Source organism: Acromyrmex echinatior, chromosome 8, assembly GCF_024713525.1.
Source record: "Acromyrmex echinatior isolate Ae372 chromosome 8, ASM2471352v2, whole genome shotgun sequence".
Lineage (NCBI taxonomy): Eukaryota > Metazoa > Arthropoda > Insecta > Hymenoptera > Formicidae > Acromyrmex > Acromyrmex echinatior.
Genome location: NC_141859.1, coordinates 7,844,983 through 7,864,784, shown reverse-complemented (window position 1 = coordinate 7,864,784; position 19,802 = coordinate 7,844,983). Strand labels below are relative to the sequence as shown.

General features: G+C 32.9%; 1 protein-coding gene across 1 annotated transcript in view; it reads left to right on the top strand.

Moving 5' to 3' along the window:
- The window catches only part of LOC105142951 (limbic system-associated membrane protein), a 237,547-nt gene that overhangs the window by 127,772 nt on the left and 89,973 nt on the right, over positions 1-19,802 (top strand). Inside the window, exon 2 of the mRNA XM_011050881.2 lies at positions 18,622-18,716. Coding sequence (XP_011049183.1) covers positions 18,622-18,716 — 95 coding nt within the window. The remainder of the gene's footprint in view (positions 1-18,621; positions 18,717-19,802) is intronic.

The window sequence follows — 19,802 nt, the reverse complement described above, 5'->3', positions numbered from 1 at the left end:
AATACGTAAGAATGAGTTAAAATTATTTATTTAATAAAATTATTATCGATCAGTATAATATCATTCTTGCGTCATATACAGTATAAACACATATTTATCGTCGCTATAAATTGTAAAATATTTGTATAATATAATTTTAAATAAATTTTTTTATTAAAATAGATTTTTTAATAAAATATTTTAAAAAATCTTTGGTTATAATTAATAGACCTCTTTAGAATTCACAAATACTATATAAAATTAATGCGAAGCGTTCATATACAAATGGTAATATAAAAAATATATGTGTAATCAAATTGGTACACACAACGTCCTGGACTTATATAAGTATGTATCCAATTCGATACACATGGCAGCCAAAATGTTAATAATGTATGTTAAATTTTGCTAAGGTACATCTTATTTTTATTACGTCCGGTCTTTCAGATGTCGAAACATTTGTTCATTTAAATGCAATATTGCCATCGTGCTACAATTAAATGTTACTCATGGAAATTCATGTTTTTGAAAGCATTGCACTTTCTTCAACTAGGACAATCCTAGTTGAATCGAAGAAACGTACACAAAAAGGTTTTGTGGATTCATTTTTATCGTTTATTGTTCGACCATGCGACTGGATTCAAACAATTGTTTCCTTGTTTGCCGTGGATTCGTATAAAAGGGGTACTTTATGTGGGGAACGAAACGAATCCCTAGGTTTTTCAAAGGGGCATCCCTTCAGTCCAAACGTAGCACGTTTGTCTAAACTGTAGGTTCCATTTACCGCAGCCTTTTAAAAGCACCAAGAGCTGAACAATTTCACTGTAACAGTTTTCTATGTAGGACGTTAGTAGAAAAACATCCGATTCTTACAGTAAATTTTTCACGACTACGCTTGTCTTACCTAACGTTTACTGATTCTCGTGCGCAATAAATAACCAAATCCATAATGAAGTAATGTTATTCATAGCGAAGTTTGCGATGATGATGTTAATAGAGTATTATGATTGTTATTAAAGTATTTTAAATTACAATGTACATATTTCCTATATATGGAAAAAACAGTTTTGATAAAGTATTTAAACATTTAACTAGATACACATGTAAATATCTGAAAATAATTTTGTTAAATTATCAAAATAATTATGTAGGACACTCAAACACTGATTACTAGAATATCCAAACTTTTGCAGCATTATTATCATGCTTAAATATTCTACATAATTATTTTAATAGTTTAACAAAATTATTTTCCCCCTCCCTCCACCCGTCGATTTATATTCGAGTTAAAAGTTTTAGATTTTATTATTTTTCAGCAAAATAGTTTTTTTTTGCGTATTATTTTTTGTTCAAAATCTGTGTCGTATCAATAGTCATTCTATTGCTCTTCAAAAATATCATTATAGGAATTTCATTAAGAGAATTAATTATTATTTTTCATTTGTGTGTGTGTTTGTATATGTGTGTGTGTATTTGCGTGTACAAAATAGTCGCATAATTGAAATATCTTATTTATTTGAACTCAACGGTCAAGAGGTCAAAACAAGAACTTAAATTTGCTATCAAACAGTTAAGGTTTTCTTAATGATGTTTGCTTAAAATAAAGCAATTTTAAGTCGTCAATATCTTAATCTCAATTACCAATCAAAAGATAAAATTCAAATCATATACATAAATATCTTATTTTTGTGATTTAATATTTAAAGATTACAAAATAACGTTTGTGAAAAACATTTTTGATTGTGTCTCGACATCCTATTTCGGTTCCACTGCCAAGACATGTACTTTGATATCGTAACTCTTGCGTGTGCAGTCACAAAAATAGCTGGGAGATAAAACTCTCGTATAACCTTCTAATAACCCTCTTCCATCGGTAGTAACTTAGTCTATTCTTCGAAAGGAGTTGCTTCAACTTTGCTCCAATTCCTTCGCCAGTCTCTTCGACCGCTTCTTCCCTCTTTCGTTCTGCCTGCAGTCAACTCTTCTTCCATCAACTCTCCGTTACGGTTCCACGAAGTGGCCAAGACCAACTTATCACGAAGACCAACGCAGCGGCGTACCGTCAATAGTACCAACACGAACATCATCAAATGTTCATGGTACAAACAGAGGCATCCGTAAAGATTGCGATGTGCGACGGCCACAATAACGTTTAGATAAGATAGTACTATTTGTTTATAGAAATTGCGTATTGTTCGAGAACATTGTTTGTGCTTCTCTTGTCAGAAATAAGTCACGAAAAGCGGAAAGGCATGCGCCAAGATTTTGTCTTTTGGAAGAACAATTGAGCCTCCAATTGCGAAAAATCAATCAAGAAGCCTCTCTCAAAATCCTTACATTCTTCTCGAAGTCACGAGGCTGATAATTTAAAACAATACTCAGGAACGCGACTCTATTTACATCCGTTATCTCATAAGGTACCTGAATCTATTATCCATTGAACGGGGCATACGACGAGGTCGCTCCTCTTTTGCTTCTACATACTCGAGCGAGTTACGAGATCAGAACAAAGGGAGAACAAATGCGCCGGTCGTAGTGGGCATGAACATTAACAAAGTCGCGGTCATGTCGCTTCCCCCTCGGGCGCGACGTCCGTAATCTTTCCTTGCCGTGGTTAAATCTTACAACCAGCCATTGTACTTCGCGGCTTAATGACGCCGACGGAACGGACACCGTAGACTCCACGTCATCGACGGACTGACCACACTCGAATGGAGAACAGTAAGACGGTGGAGGTGAAGCCTTGCGAGGGCTTGGCGAGGGTGCGCGCGTTTTATTACTTCACGTGCCGCGAGTATATATTGCACATGTATGGCCGTTGCGATTGCAATTTATATATTTTTTTCCTTGGCTTTCCTCACGCGCCACCGCGTTTTATGGATCCTATTTCTCGCGGTTCTTCGTCACGTGAACTTTGAGGTAGGCGACATATCCACGAGCGTTAATTACGAACAATTAGTCGCGCAGTTCATTAAATTGTTGACTGTGTCGTGCACGTTGCGTGTGTATAGGTGTTTGTTACACAATGTAAAAAGTATTTGTACAGGGAAGATTTTTGTAAAAAGATGCTTTATTTGTAGGAAATAAGCATTAATGAGCAATTTATTAATAATAACTATGTTTCTTAAAATTATTATAAACAAAGAAATATAATAATCCAAATATACTTGTAGTATCCTATGCGTAAGAATTATACTTTATTAAAAAAGTATTTATACTTATTTTAATTTTGATAGCATATTAATTTAATATTTTGTAGGATAAGCAATGACACTAATTATAGTATTAATTATCTCCGGTGCATTGATTGCATCAGATTTCGCATGATGGTTGGTGGATAGATAACGAGTTTTTAACTTTTTTCAAAGATAGAAGATAATATAAAAAATAAGTAAATACCGATATAGCTCGTAATATGCAAAACAATTGTCTTTAAACATTAAATTCAACAATGTGCAAAGAATCCCACACTTGTATAGAAAATTGGGTCCCGGTGAATGAGTTAGTTATCGCATGATGTAGCTTAGATATAATTGTGAATATAAAAAAATATCACAGACACAAGACATCAATAATAGATAGTCTTCGAGATATGATGTATCAAAGATACTTTGAAAACACAAATTGTATATTTCTGATACAATATACAGCTCAAGAACTATCTATTACTTGAGCCATATATATGTATTGTAACATTTTTCATTTACCATATTATAAGCTATAATATATGTGAAAATTGTCTCATTTCACTGGAATTCAATTTTCATTGAGAAAAAAATGCTGTTGATTCAATTAAAGTCTATATTACGGGCTGTCACTAACATAAATATTAAAATTGTAAACTGTATATTTCTTAAAATTATTTTATCTAAAAGAGATAATTGAGATAATAAAAAGAGATAATTAATATAATTACTTTCCAAAATAATATATAAAAATAAGATCAGCGACGCAAATTTAAGAGCAAATTTAAGATGTTAATTAATTTATTAATCTATAATAATCTTTATTAATAAAGAATATCGTATATTATAATATATATTACTGTATATATTATGTACTTATATATTACTTTGGAAAGTAATTATATGTTAATTATCTCAATTATATCTTTTTAATATAAAATAATTTTAAGAAATATACAGTTCACAATTTTAAGTATTAGTAATAAAAATTAAATAAAAGGAAGAATTCTATTTTCGGCCATAGCGGATTTTGATCATTAGATAATAATAGATATTCATACATAGATTTTATAAAAATATATCTTTCAGTTCTATAAACTGCACGTTGATTTCTCTTGCACTTTGAAACGCAATTATAAACTTGAATATTTTCATAATAAATAAATTCTTTGTGTTTTAAAATGCTTATTAATTTCATTATTAAATTGATGATGAATGTAATTTGTGGTTCCAGACTCAATTTATGATTGTGTCGAATATTTTTCATATTCATTGCACATATATTGCGATATCTTTTTAATAAAAGAGCAACAATAATTCTAAATAACCATTTCACATAAAGATCAATCTCGCATCTAGTAGCAACGCTATGTCACGCACAGCTGTGCAGCAATAAGTATTACAACTGTAATCGAGACTCTGCGTCGCGCGTCGTCGCGTTTCATCTGTTGTTTCCTCTTCCTCTGAATAGAGGTCAATGTTCTCTACAGGCTCTACATTCTACAAGGCAGAGATTATCACGCAGACTTTAGGATTGCACTGGCAGACTGTGCATGCGCAGATGTATTTGCTGCGTAAACAATAATTATCGTATGCAATTAATTGCAGCTTTATTCATGGAGGGATGAAACTCGAAGTTGGCAGGAGGTACCGAGCGTACGACATATATGTACGTATATCACGAGATAATTGCGCACCTTCATATATATTATCTCCTCAGCGTAGTACGATTTTCGATTTAATTCATCAAGTATCTGAATGTACAAAAATTAATTATTTTTGCTTAGAATTAATGCCACTTCATCAAATAGTCAACTCTTTTTTGACTATCGAAAAGAAATCCAATATAGATATCAATTCCTCTAAAGACGTATAAATGAATCAGCAGAAAGGGCACTTTTGTTCGAAAGTAAGTTTTTCTTCTTATTGATCTTGAAATGGATAGATATCACTTTGAGTGCAAATAGGGCACTTTTCTCTGGCTTCTAAGGATCTAAAGTAAATATTGAAAATGAGTCATGTATAATATCCGAAAAAAGTGTATTATCCTTTTATTTTCATACTAAACTCTTTACAGTTTTCAAATAAAATAATAACGCAAGTATCAAAATTTGTGTGTTATGTTTTAGAATTTTATTCATAAGGTTGAGTACATATTTTTTTATCTTCGTAATTTTTTATAGAAATGTAATATCATCTCTGTATCACTGCATATTTTTGAATTTTTGATATTTTTGAAAATAAAATAAAATATCTGTTGAAAAAAATACTATAAAATACTATAAAATTTATGTTTACTTTTTTATTGATGTTGAATGCAGACGATATGAATCTAAATTTCAAATCGAAGTTTTTTATTTAATAGACAAAAATGTTTCAGAAATCAGAAATGTGCTAAAAATATTATTGAATGTCATATTTAATTTTTCAAAAGTAATTTTATTGATGTTTTCATTGGAATTAAAATTAAAGAGGTTGTTATTAGTACTGACAAATATTTTTATCTCTAGAAATCTTTTATATCAGAAATGTTGTGGTCTACCACACAGGTTTTAAATTTTTGAAAATAAAATAAAATATTTAGAGCATACTATAAAATTTATGTTGATTTTTTTCTCAACATTGTGTGCAGGATAAATCCAAATTTGAATTAAAATTTTTCATTTAATACATTCATTTAATATTTCAGGAAACAAGGATACGTTAAAAATATATTGACCGTGTTTAAATCCCCAAAAATAATGTTATTATTTTTACCGAAACTAAAATTAAATAGGTTTTTGTTAGTACTGAAACATTTGATAAACGTAACTAGTGCTCTCTTTCTCATCGATTCAAATATTTTTATTTATTTTTCACTCTCTTATCATTTCTACATCTTCACTACGTCACGCAGTTATATTTATTTTAGAATCAGCTTGGCGTTTACAGTACGTTATGACAAACTTCGTAGCGTAATTTTAGAGACGACGAACTGTGCGTGTCAACGTATTTAGTGCGCAAACAATAATTACCGTATGCAATTAAGAGGAATCCCGTGAATCTCGGTGAAAACGACTGTGTGGCGGATTGATGGGGAGGGAGGAAGGGGAAAGGTGGATGTCAGAGGACCGAACTTCTGGTTCCGCGATGAGGCATCGAAACGGAACGTTTGCCAACGCGTGTCGACATAGCGAATGAAGAGGCCCGCTAATTCAATCTAGTCAACTCGAGTTAAAGAGCGACACGTATCTGTTGAGAAATTTGAATTGATCTTGCTGCACAGTGAGTGTGAGAGGCGTTGATAGAATTTCCGACGATTTTCATCGATAACGTAATTCTGCCATTAGTATGCAACAGAGATCGAGTTATTACAAGATATTTTTGACTGTACATCAGAAAGCTCTTTAATGTGGCTTTGATTTAGAGTTTATGGAATTAATGTGAAAATTAAAATAACACGCGAATTTTCAGTAGGTATTCGGTATCCAATCCGCCACGCTTCGATATTATCTCGAATTGATACAATACGATACGGGATGTATCGTAATTTGCAATCTGCGTACTGGTTTTCGAGTGATATGATATGCATTATTTTAATTAATATTTAAATTACACGTTATTAAATAACAAAATTCTGTAATAAAATCCGAAATATTTATTTGAGATGCGATCGGAGAAGCATGCCGTAGAAATATAACGGATTAATCATGAATCATAGGTATCCCGAGGTTCATTAAAAGTTCCAAGATATTTCGAGTTTTAATTAATATCTGCTCTTCCCAATGTCTGTTTCCGTTATTTATGTGGAAGACGTAATGTTGATTGACATCCTAAATTTGATGCAAATCGATATATCGATCCACTTTTAATTCAAAAAGTAATCTCTATGCAAAATAATTTCTCAGGTAAAATTTTATTACACGCGTAACAGTAGTACATTCAATAATCTCAAAAAGGTAGCACATCCCTTCCGAACGAATAAACGATATACGTAACTTATATCTTTTTTTTTTCTACGCTGACTCAAATATTGTCACGTCATAAAGCGCTCCATTCCATTTTGTCTCGGGGGATTACCGTATAATAAAGGTGAAAAGGCGAACGCGAACCGTTTCGCTTGTTGAGAATTATAACTGTAAGGAAATATCTGCGGGCCGCGAAACCGCAAAGCGGCACATTCCCTCTTTTATATCTCGCATTATACATTTATTGTACCGTGTAAACTAAGTGGGCAAGGGTCATTACGAACTTATAATTTCCTCGGGAAGCGAACTACGGAAGATGGAAAAGAATTCGCGAGGAAGCTCGATTTCCCTCGATATGAAAATCATTCGAGCGGAATACGTGCGCGTTGAATGAACTGGTGGGCGGAGGGGAAGACGTCGGGGAATAGAAAATATAACGTATTGTACAAATGTTCGCTGGGTGGATAACTTATAGCATGTAGTATCTTGAATGCTCCGCGTAAGCGCGTCTGTGTACACGTCGTGAATGCGTGTGATGCACATTTCTGCGAGATTTCACCGGCAACCTTACGAGGAAAGAGAGATGAAAGAAAAAGTGAGAGAGAGAGAGAGAGAGAGAGAGAGAGAAAGGAAGAGAGAAAAGAGAAGGTGCGTCAGAAATCGCGCGCTTTCCCTTCTTTAGTTACGATATTCTCTGACGACTACAATCGGGTAGACGGAATGTAAATCATCTTAGGCTGGGAACTGCAGGAGGGGTCTCTCAGAAATGCGAATTGTCGACAGTGAAATACCATCTCACCGAAGCTAGGCTAGGGATCTCGATGCGGTATTTTTATTGTGTGGGTAATCTTTTTTTCGGTGGCGTGCTCCCTCGTCGGCTTTTGAACCCGAGAATAATTGAATCGTACGAGAGAACTAACAATAAGATTCCTCATCTTTCTGAACTATGGAGGGAACGGCAAAGAAAAAGCAAATTGTCTCTCTTCCAAAGTAGCATAATTTAATTACCTTTAATACATTTATCCAATAGTTTTTATGTAGTTTTTTTAACAATATTTATTTATGTATGTCATTTAATACGCATATGTACACATATCTTGCCTAGACAGCACACAATATTTATAAAATATTTACAGAAATATTTATAAATATTTCTAAGATTTATTTTAAATATTTTGTAAATATTTTTGTGGTCATAGATTACACAGATCATAAACATTTATTATAAATATTATGAAATATTGTAAATGTTATAGTAAATGCTATGAAAATACTTAATAAGACATTATTAGGTAAAAAATACTTATTAGAAATATTTATTTGTATTTATCATAAATATTATTTAAAATATTTAATTTATATTTTAATAATATTTCGAATTATTTATATAAAATATCTATATATAACATTAAAAAAAATATATTAATAAATATTTATCATAAATATTTTGTGCTGTCTAGGTCTAATATTATATATACATATATATATATATTAGGTGTTGGAATTAATTCGTAGCGTTTTACAAGTGATGGGAAGTACTTTCATTAATGTATTTTTTAATGCTCATGTGAAATAAATAACATTCTTTCATTAAAAAACGCTACGAATTAATTCCAACACCTAATATATATATATATATATATATATATATATATATATACTCGTATTTTTACAATATATATAAAATAATTAGACCTTATATAGTCTAAATTTTGAGATCCTTTTTAATTTATTATTGTTGAATTCAAATTGAAAATTGATGATCAGATTAAAAAAGAAAACATTTCTAAACATTAAAAGATTCCAGCCGATCCAAGTCATATTTTTTGCAATAAGTTTTTTTACAGGTTTTAAGATACTAGTACCATCAAATCAATGATTTAATTAAATCTGGAGGGATTATTCAGGTATTTTTGTTATTCTGGTATTTCAGATTAACTGTGTTGAAAGTTTCAAAAGTAATCAGTGCGCAGTCATTTCTAAGATAATTTATTTAAAATATATATTTATATATTAGTCCGACATTGATCTAATTGGTATTTCACATATTTAGTTGATTTATTTATATAAACATTGATATATTTATATATCCTGTTTTTCTAATTTAAAACCATTTTTTTTATTTTTTCGTTTTTCAAACATTTATACAGATGCAGTGAAAATTTTCAGAAAAAGTAACATTTCTAATATAATCTAAGTATATGTAATCCGAAATAATGATATAAAACTAGTAGTGTCTATATTTTAAAGTTGATGATTCTATCTTAGACAAACCAATTAAATATTGAAGTGATTGCAGAAACTGTTATATTTATAGCTTACTTATTATTTTAAATCAAATGAACGAGCTTTTATTTTGAATCCTCGTTTATTCAACTCTTCAACGAAGGACTTTTAACACATTCTCGCGGTATTCTGTCTTTGAAATAGAAAGTATCGAGGATCGATTTATTCTGTAAACTCACGCGAATCGGTGGCCTGAATTTTTTACGATGCTATCATTATTTATTAAAATGCGAAATGTATAAAGTGCGATATTTTTGTGCCTCGGATAATTTATTTATAAACTTTATCGTTTATATATTATCATAATAAGCGCGTAAATACGCAAGATAGGGCATGCTGGATCCCTTGAGTTATTCTGGCGATATTTTAAATAACTTGCGTTATAAAAATATATCATGACACACACACACACACACACACACACACACACACACACACACACACACACACACACACATACACACATCTGACATTTAGCTTCCGCCAGAAAAAAATACTAATGAAAATTATTAAAATATTAAGTGATAAAATTATTCGAGAATACATCAACAATTGTGTAACTTTATAAGCTTATTTAGCGGTGAATAAGCCAGTCAATTACTACGTAAAATTTCATTCTAAATACGTAATAAAAATTGTGAACAGTGCAGAGATATATTTAGCATGGATTATGCATATTTCTAAAACAAAGCGGATAAAAAAATTATAAAAAAGTTATAGACTATTCTAGATTGCATTTAAAGTAATACAAAAAATTTAGAGGCGATTTAGAGCTTAAAGAAAAATGCTCTAATGGAAATGTAATAAAGAAATAACAAAAATACAAAAATCTCATTAAAAAAAAATAAGTATTACTAATTGTAAGTAATTAAGTTAATTTATGTAAAGTTTTATTGTGTAATGCAGAGATTAATTCTGCAAATAAACAAAATTTATTTATTTGTTTATTTACACAATAAATTAATTACTGCATTGCAATGAAACTTTGCAAAGTATCTTGAATGTTTAAAATACAAACAATCAGATTTTTGTCATTATTATTTTAAATAATTTAATTTTTAATAATAAATAAAATAAATAATAACAAATTATGTTGTTAAATAAAGATAATATTATTCAACATTCATACATACATAATTAATATTTAAGATATAAACATTAACACATTTTCAATTTATTTGCACTATACGGATGATATATCCTTAAATTCAACGTTAACTCTTGCAGAATGGTTATGATGTGTAAATCTTATAAAACCACGCGATGTCAAGAAAGGGTTGTGAATAGCGTTTTAAATAATATAAAAATATTTTTAACATTATGTGCATAGTTTTTGAATATTTTTCACATTCACTGCTGTTGCAGACAACCTTACATATATCAGCTGACATTATCCAACAATAGTTTGCAAGCTGGATTGCTGAACTTGAAAAGAGCCGCTGTCACGAACACGTCGACAGCACCTTGAAAACCCAAGTGGCCAAAATAAATAGACCGACACGACGTAGGAAACGTGAGGTCGTTCCTGGTGCATGAAAGTGTAAACCCAGATAACAAAGTGTGTCCCGACACGAAATGCAATCTGTTACAAGTATCACATGCTGCTTCTTTGCCAACACATCCTAGTGGCAATAAACCTGAAACGCGCCGACACAAGTGATATCGCGCACAAACATACTGCCCCGTTGTACGACACGACACTGGAATAATTAATTGTTTCGCCGGTGACCTCTTTCTTTAAATGAAACGATTTCCTGCGGTCATCATTTGTTGTTCCGCGCTACGATCGAGAATTAAATGTTTTTCTATTTATTTTCACATCAAACATAAATAGTTACAAATCAACACTAAAGCTCCGTAAACGTTAGCAAGATAAATTGGAATGCATATACGATCTTCGTTACTCAACAATTCAACATTAATGGTAACTAAAAATTTGAAAGCTCTTTCGTCGCGACTGTCACGATTCGAGACATCGTTTATCTCTGACTGACTATGGTACATCAATTCGTGGTCGACGTCATGGTCTATTATTATAACAAATTGGACATGGATCCTATTCTCGTGTTTCCTGTAGATTCCCACGAACTATTTCTCGCAAGGAATGAGTTTCGAATGAGTTACCGTTGCAGGCATTAAGCCGTTTGCAACGAGAGAGCCGCGCGCACAAGGGAAGTTACCGCTAGTCCGCGCGAAGTGATTTCAGAGGAGCGAGATATTTCAGACTCCAGAAATGATGAAATAAAGCGGTCGACGCGTTGCGCTGTTCATGGCTCGTTATTATGCTATACGCCTTGTACCACGTGGGTTCACGAGGAGCCGCGAAATACTGGAGCGAGAGGGATGAAAATGAACGAGTGAAGAACGAGATCGGCGGAGGCGCTGAGTCTTGAGAAAATGAGAAGGAAACGAGAAAGACGATGAGAGGCGTAACGGGTGCGAAAAGGAAGAACGGCGGGTAAAAACGAACTCCAAGTGCTGAATTAGACGATGCATAAAAGGAAGGGAATGTTCTATCTGAGAATAAAGACAGAGGCTGAAGAAATGGGAGCTTGCGATGAGAAAGGGAGCGAATAAATTTCCTATTAGGCTCTGGGCGTCGATATTATCCAACCGAGGCGTCATAAATAAGCTCTAGAAAATCACATTCAACAAATAAATAAATTTTTTTTATAACGTGAAATAAAGTAGTTTTAATCGTTTTTCTCACTGAATATAAAAATATCAATAAAAATTCTGTACCGCATACAATGCTTCGTTATTAAAATATTTATCAGGACGTTATTTTTAATTGAAATATCAACTTTATTTACCTCCAAGTATTTTTATATTGCGAGATATAGATTTAAAGTTTTCGTCTTTTTTCTTTCAATCATGTGAAAAAAGATGCATAACAACGTATAGAGAACTCAATTTTTATTCTGATTTCCAACTTGACAACCGAAATCCAGACAATACATTTTCTTCAAAGTTTTTATAAGCGATCTACTGTGTAGTTTCACAATGATTTAGATAATACAACCATACACATAACAAAATTTATTTGGTCCATTTATACAAAGTCTACTGAAAGGACTCGCCATATTAGGATTTTCGCCATTTAGATTTTCAAAAAATAAATTTTGCTATAATAATTATTTAAAATAACGGACACCTCGCTGATCAACTTGACTGACGTATATTGTCAAGATCATGGCTTTGTTTGATCTCCGACTAGTTTTAGCCGTCGCTCGTTACTAGTTAAAAAGTTATTAACGAAATAAATTATATAAAAGGAGCATAATTTTCGCACTTTCGTGACAATTTTCCATGCAAAGCGAGATGGCCTCCACCTCTTCCCTTGTCTAAGGGCATTTGACTTTCCACGCGAAGCGAGGTCCATCCCATCTCCCCCGTCTAGGAGCGCACGACTTTCTAGGCAGAGAGGTGTAATCTAAACCTCACTTCGCGTAAAAAGTTGTGCATCCCTAGGTAGAGGAGATGGGGTAGTCCTTGCTTCGTGTTGTAAAGTGTGCATGGAGGCGATATATGCCGCCTTTTTGCGACGGGCGGACCTCTCCCAAAAAATAACCCAACTCATATTTCGTGTGGAATGGCTCTCGCTTTGCGTTGTAAAGTTATCAAAATTTTATTGATCAGTTATTTTTACCTCATGTCATATTTATATTCGCAATAATAAAGGAAAAGAGAAGATCATAGAATAGGTAAAGAGAGATTACGGAATATCATGATAACTTATATGTATAATTTGCGCTGTACATTCTGTGGGCGACTATCAAAATTACTTTTTACAGTTGCTTAAACATTATAACATGAATACTGATTACATTTATATAATACTACGTTATTGTAAAAGCTGCATTTTAGTTTTACATGTAGCAGACAGTTTTACAAGTGAATTCTTATGTAATTTTGAGAAGAGAGTGTGTATTAATTTTGTAACTTTAATTTAGCTTGAATGTGGTTTTCAAATGATATAATTGAACTAAATTTAATAACGAAATGTATGCATATATGTGTGTGTATTTGATGTGTAAAGTTATATTACGTATACCGCAGTTAGTGGTGTTCCATATCTTGCTATTCCATAACTATAATCTTTTCAGTTTTTGTAAATTATGTTCGTTCATATACCCGAAAAACTTTTATCTCAGCATAATTAATATCAGTTGCATAATTAATATCAGCTACAGCTAACAAACTTGTATCAAAAATTATGTCACGTGAATATGATAATGAGTTATTTCAATGAAACGAAATATGATATTCCATTTTATATGATATCCAATTTCTCCTTTCTTTTATTTAGTTTAAATTATTAGATTGTAAATGATTAGTTATTTTGCGGTAAGAATTGAGAAACGCTACGTAAATATTATTTTGTAAATGGTAGAAACAGGAGCAGAAAGATGAAAGCGAACAATTCTCAACGCCAATGGTATTTTCGAATAACGGACAGCGAACCAGAATCAAAGGGCATGATGCACACGGAATACAGGAAGTGGCAGGATAGCACGAATCAACTTGAATAAGTCGCGACGGGTCGGATAATGAGAACGGAGGTCGACCAGGGTGAGGAGATCGAGTAGGGGTGAAAATACGAGCAGGTCGCAAAAGAGGCGAGCTTTCGAGAATCCGAAGCACGACAAACAAGTGGAAAAAGAGGCGGGAAACACGCGTATATAAAGAATCTCGCGCTTCGGGGATTTCATGACGCATATTTGCCAGCGGCTGCCATAAATGCTAGAGAAGAACTATAAATAGAGGCGTGAGCGAGTTTGTTGGGCTGAATTCTCATTATTTCGCGGTGTTATAACTACACGATGGTCAAAAACGCATCGACTTTCCAGCTGCGTCCACGACAATAATCTTTCGGTGTCATGCGAGAAGTTCAGCACTTCCGGTTGCCCTGAATTCTTTTCGCCCCGCGGAGAACCATCACGATCCTTCGCCTCTCGTGTATTCTTCCGTTTGACCTCGCTTCGAGCGATCCACTCGGAAGCGACGAAAATCGAAGGAATATGGTCGTCGAGGTGAGAAATACCACGTTGCGGAGGTGTTTTAACGCGGTTCACTGGCTTTCAGCTATGCGGGCTTTTCACGAGCAACAACGATAGACAAGGTTGCGGTTTACTTATGGATAGAATGTTATTAATATAATGTGCTAATATCACATTATTAAGAGATTAATTACAAGGACATTAATATCATTTTGCTCATATAACGAACCTTTACCTTTATACCTTTATCATTTATACCTTTGTCTCTGATTTTTAATTATACGTAGTTTTTATGTTCGTCGTATATCATTTCTATATTACCCGCGTATCGAAAACATATTTCTTTCGCAATGATATATCACGGTTATACTATTTTCCCGAATTGTGCCGGAGCGGTTGTACAGATAAATGAGATCATAAATGAAAACTTATTTCAAATCGTAAATGTCGCGGGGTGAATGGAATTTTTTTGTTTTTAATTGCAGCTGGTTCTCGTGTTCGAAATCCGAACGTTGATGTTTTGACGTTCGTCCCATAAAGTGCATTAGTGACGATGTGCATCGGCGAACGCTCGTGATATTTTTTATCGCCCTCCGCCCTCCGTGCCTGAACTCTCGCGTATTCACCGTTCCTTGCTTGCTTTTTTCGAAATGGTCGACTATTGGATTACTTACATACGCTTCGTCGGCTATAACTTAAAATGCCATGCCGGGCGACAATATGCGGGAAGCAGAGGGTATAAAGGGTCGCGAAAAGTGCAGTGCCCACGTTACTTTAGAATCGTCGATGTCGAAGGCGCATTTTTGTCTTCAGCCCCGAAGTTAATCGGACAGTACCGTAGATAATGTTTCTGGTAAAATTTACAGCGGGGCGGTAGCATTTAACTTCAAGTCGTTGAACGTTATCGTTGAGATTTGCGATGCAAATACGATGAAGGTAGTAAATACAGTGCGCGACTTTTATAATGCAAACCCAAAGAACAGATCGCGACGAATTAAATATGATAAAACAAAAAAGCAATTAGCTTTTTATACTTCAATGGGAATTACTGCAAATCCTAAAATATGCGTGAAACAAATTTTGTATTAAATTAATATTGAATATTTCTTGTTGTTAAATAACTTTACGAATAAGTATAATATTATGAACAAATAATATAAAAATAAAATTAAAAATGTAAATTCTAAGTTAATTGAACAAAATATGTGTTAATTTAACATATCATAAATATTAATTTTATAAAAAATATTCTTCTATATACATTTGCTTACAAATTGTGTCAGTGTTACTTTCTTTATGTTAATTTATTTACATAATATTTATATTACTTTTCAACATGTTCATCTTGTGTTAAATTAACACAATAATTTAGATAAACAATTTTAAACACGTGAAATATAAAATTGTTAAATTTAACACAAATTTTTTAATTATGAAGATGAGAGCTTCTTGATTAAACAGCGAGTTATCGGAATACAAGAAGACGACAATATTCCGTCATACTCAGAAGCTGATCCATCATAAGCATACTCGTTTCGTCATGGTCTTTTCTTCCACAATTCACATAGATCGAGAGGCTCAATTCGAATGAAAGTCGAGGCTCGCGGATACGCGCTCTTTATTCGCACACCCTCGCGAATAAAGAGTATGAGAGAGAGTACGGTGAGAGTCGTATGTCATTCAGAAGTCGTTCCGCTATGTCATGCTTCTTGTTTGCTAGAAAAAAAGAATCCGTTCGTCCTCTCTTCATAGTTCTCGCCGGAACACTTCGGACCCGGGACGGCCATTCTGCGGGTAAGTCCGATCCATCAATGCCCGCCGAAGCGAAGGCCCTGATATCGGCCAAATTTCCCGCGAGGGCCACACCGCGGCCAGCAGGCTACCGACGGATTGGAAGCTCTCTGCTGAAATTATGGTTCCCTTATGCTCCCATTACGGAGCCATCTACGATTATGTTCGCGCCGGTTTCAGCCCCGCCCGCTCTCCTGATCGCTTCACTGCCCTCGCAAACAATCTCCATGGGGCATTTTTGGCTCTTGATGGATGTTGACCTTTTAATGGCTCTCTCATAGCTCGGAGAGGCCACGTTTGCCGTTCGCTGGAACGTGCTATGTGCGTTGACTCGGGTGAGATTTGATGGACAATATCGTAATGCAGTCACCGGAATAATTTCGTATCGGCGATACTGGCGACCAGGGATATCCTTGGCCGGTGATCGATGCTGACGTTTGCGCGTTATCGCCAATAGAGGAACAGATGACGCTTTTGTGACAGCGCAGGAGCTTGTATTTTATTTACAATTCTGTTACCGGAAGAGCGATTATATCAGTATACACACATATCAGGATACGCACACTTTGCCAGATTTATTTTAATCGAATACATACATTTGTGCTGATCGCTCTTTTTGCGCCGTATACCGTTAACGTGTACATTTCACGTTTTGTAAAGATACACTAGCGCGGAGAAATTTAATTTAATTTTTTTTCCCGCGATTACACACGTGTACATTCAAGTTAACCAATTTATTTCGCTTCAATAACGATGATATAATAAAACTTATCGATCCGAATAAAAATCAATTTATATTTTATACAATTTACCATCAAATTCAATTTCGTGCGTTATCGCGCTGCAAAAATTCTTATTGATATAACGTGGTCCGGATTACAAGAGTCATAATTGAAATTTGTGTAGGTCATTGTTATAAATTGTACACGCAGATTGTGTTCTAGATAACCGCGTTCTATATGCTTACGTTCGACATTACGAATGGTCACTAACACTTGAATCAATGTCCATGCATACGTTTGATAGAAGGCCAGTAGCTAACGTTCCAAATTACCAAATTGCCTATGACTAACTTGCGTCTCGGGCTACGCCCAGCCTCCGTTCATTGTCTCGTTTTTGCAAACATAATGTCCATCTTTCTCACATTCTACGCGCAACACTCATATTATGAGTCGCAATATCCACTTCTTATTGGTAGATACGACACAAACCAATTGTATTGCGCGCCACATTGAGTGCATCCAATAATATTGCATTAAATTGCTGGGATAAATCTGCAACGGGCAATCCAAACGTGCATTTATCTTTCACGCTGTGCTAGTATGCCATTTTTCTCTCCGGCGCTCTTTGCCGCCCTATATCATATTTTATATCACTAGATATAATTTCTCCGTGTGTCTCCCATGCGATATTAGCGTCTTCACGCTTGATATTTGAATGATACGACGTTTTGCACAAATTGTGTATAATATCTTTTTGACTATCTTTTTCAATATAGATATACACACATTTCATGACCCATAATTTTTGATACTATAATATAATTTTAGAAAGAAAATGTTTCAATTAAAATGTACGAAGATTTTGTACGATTTTTAACGTAGATTTCGATTATATTGCTTTCTTTTTATATGGGATATCATTTCCAAATTCAAAATTGCTCACCTGTCACCTTTTGAGAAGGACTTCTCTTACAATATATTTAAAAGACTCGTATATTATAAAAAAATTACCGTATAAATCGTGTATATTTATATAGTAATGCCTAAGATATTAGTCTGCAACTTTATTTAGACTATCCGTTATATCTATACGTATCAATAAAATAGTAAATGTTGAAAAACGTTAAAATGAAATGAGACTAAATGTGACACAATGTTACTTAATTAAAAGTAAATGTTTTCCGAATATAATAAGTACTTAAGACACATTTAGTAAGTATTTCTCTTACTCGACAAAAATAACAAAATTATCTTTTTTAATATAATCTACATAATCTAATCTACATAATCTACTAATCTAATAAAACATGACGACAATAGATACATATATTTAATTTTGATCTTAATAATCAAGCCAAGTAATTTATTTAATTTAACTCTCTTTTAGCTCTTTTAGTAAATAAATAGATTTTAAAAATCAATTTTAATCATTTTAAAAAGAAAAAATCTAGATAAATCTAAATAAAAATCGCGAAAGAATAAATTAACATAAATTGATAGAATAAATTTGATTTATTTTCACTTATATCTTACATTTATTTTAAATTGGAATTGAATAAATTAAAACAGAATTGCCTTCGCCAAGTTTTACATATAGATTAAAAATGTACAGCTAGAACACACACAATATTTAGAATTCTTTCATTACAACATGTCAATAAACAGGTTATATATACTTTTCTAAACCAATGCATTTTATCTTCCCTTTCAGATCCTAAATTCAAGGAGCCAATAACCAATGTAACCGCGCCGGTGGGAAGAGAAGCTATTCTCTCCTGCGTAGTTCAAGATCTCGCCGGATATAAGGTAATTCAAATTTTTATAGATGCGTATAAGCATTCTTTTACCGATCGATCCTTTCAATTTCAGAAGTGTGATACATCATTATTGTGTTAATTAAATCTGCCTTTGTATTTAATAAATTCCAAAAATTTTTTTTTCTTTTCTATACCTTTTAATTAATATTAAAGTAATACGGGTACATATTTAAAGCTTTCTTTAATAATTTTAGCTTTCTTTAATAAATTTAGACTTACTTTCATGCAGTCATTAATATGAAAAAATCAATCGTATCTTGATATAGTTTTTTTTCTTATAAATGAATCAATATATTCTCGTCATGAAGATCTCGATAAATTAATTTAAGAAATTGAGATACTGCGAATAACTAAAAATTAAAAATTCTAATGCTTTTTTTATTACGGTATTATTGTTTAATATCTTAAACTGTGAATCAAATATAATCCGTTTATCATATGCAATCGTTTATTAATATATTCTTATACCTCAAGTTGCACTTTGTAGGATCATAAAATGTGTTTTTACAGCATACTTATAAGAATAATTCATGAATAAGTAGTTACGAACTGGCTGCGAAATTCTACGCGGCCACCATTTCACAGTACTGCGAATGCCCTTCCCTCTCTCCTTATGATAAGAAGTATCTAAATGATATTAAATTACTTTAAGTGACGCGGCAATTTTATAATATTAATGCGAAAATATATTATCGATATTAACGAATAGTGATTGAACAAAACTTCGAGATGATGGAAATATGCCGTTAAAATAATATATTTCTATCAGTTTTACATATTGTCTGCAATATTTACGTTTGCGATATTCCGCCAATTATTAATAAAAGAATTATAAATTTTTGTTACATTTGATTATAAATGTACGTATCCAAAGTTAAAATAATTCAATATCGGTAGCTATGCATTCGATGCTATGCTATTAATTTTTACACAACGCGTGCGCATTGGTACTAGTAGATTTTACATTACGCATAAAAGAAACGATATGTATTATAAATTAAAATTACTCGTAGAAATATTCTCGAACAAAAGAGAATCCGGAACGCTATACAAAAGGTTGAGTTGTTTAACCCAT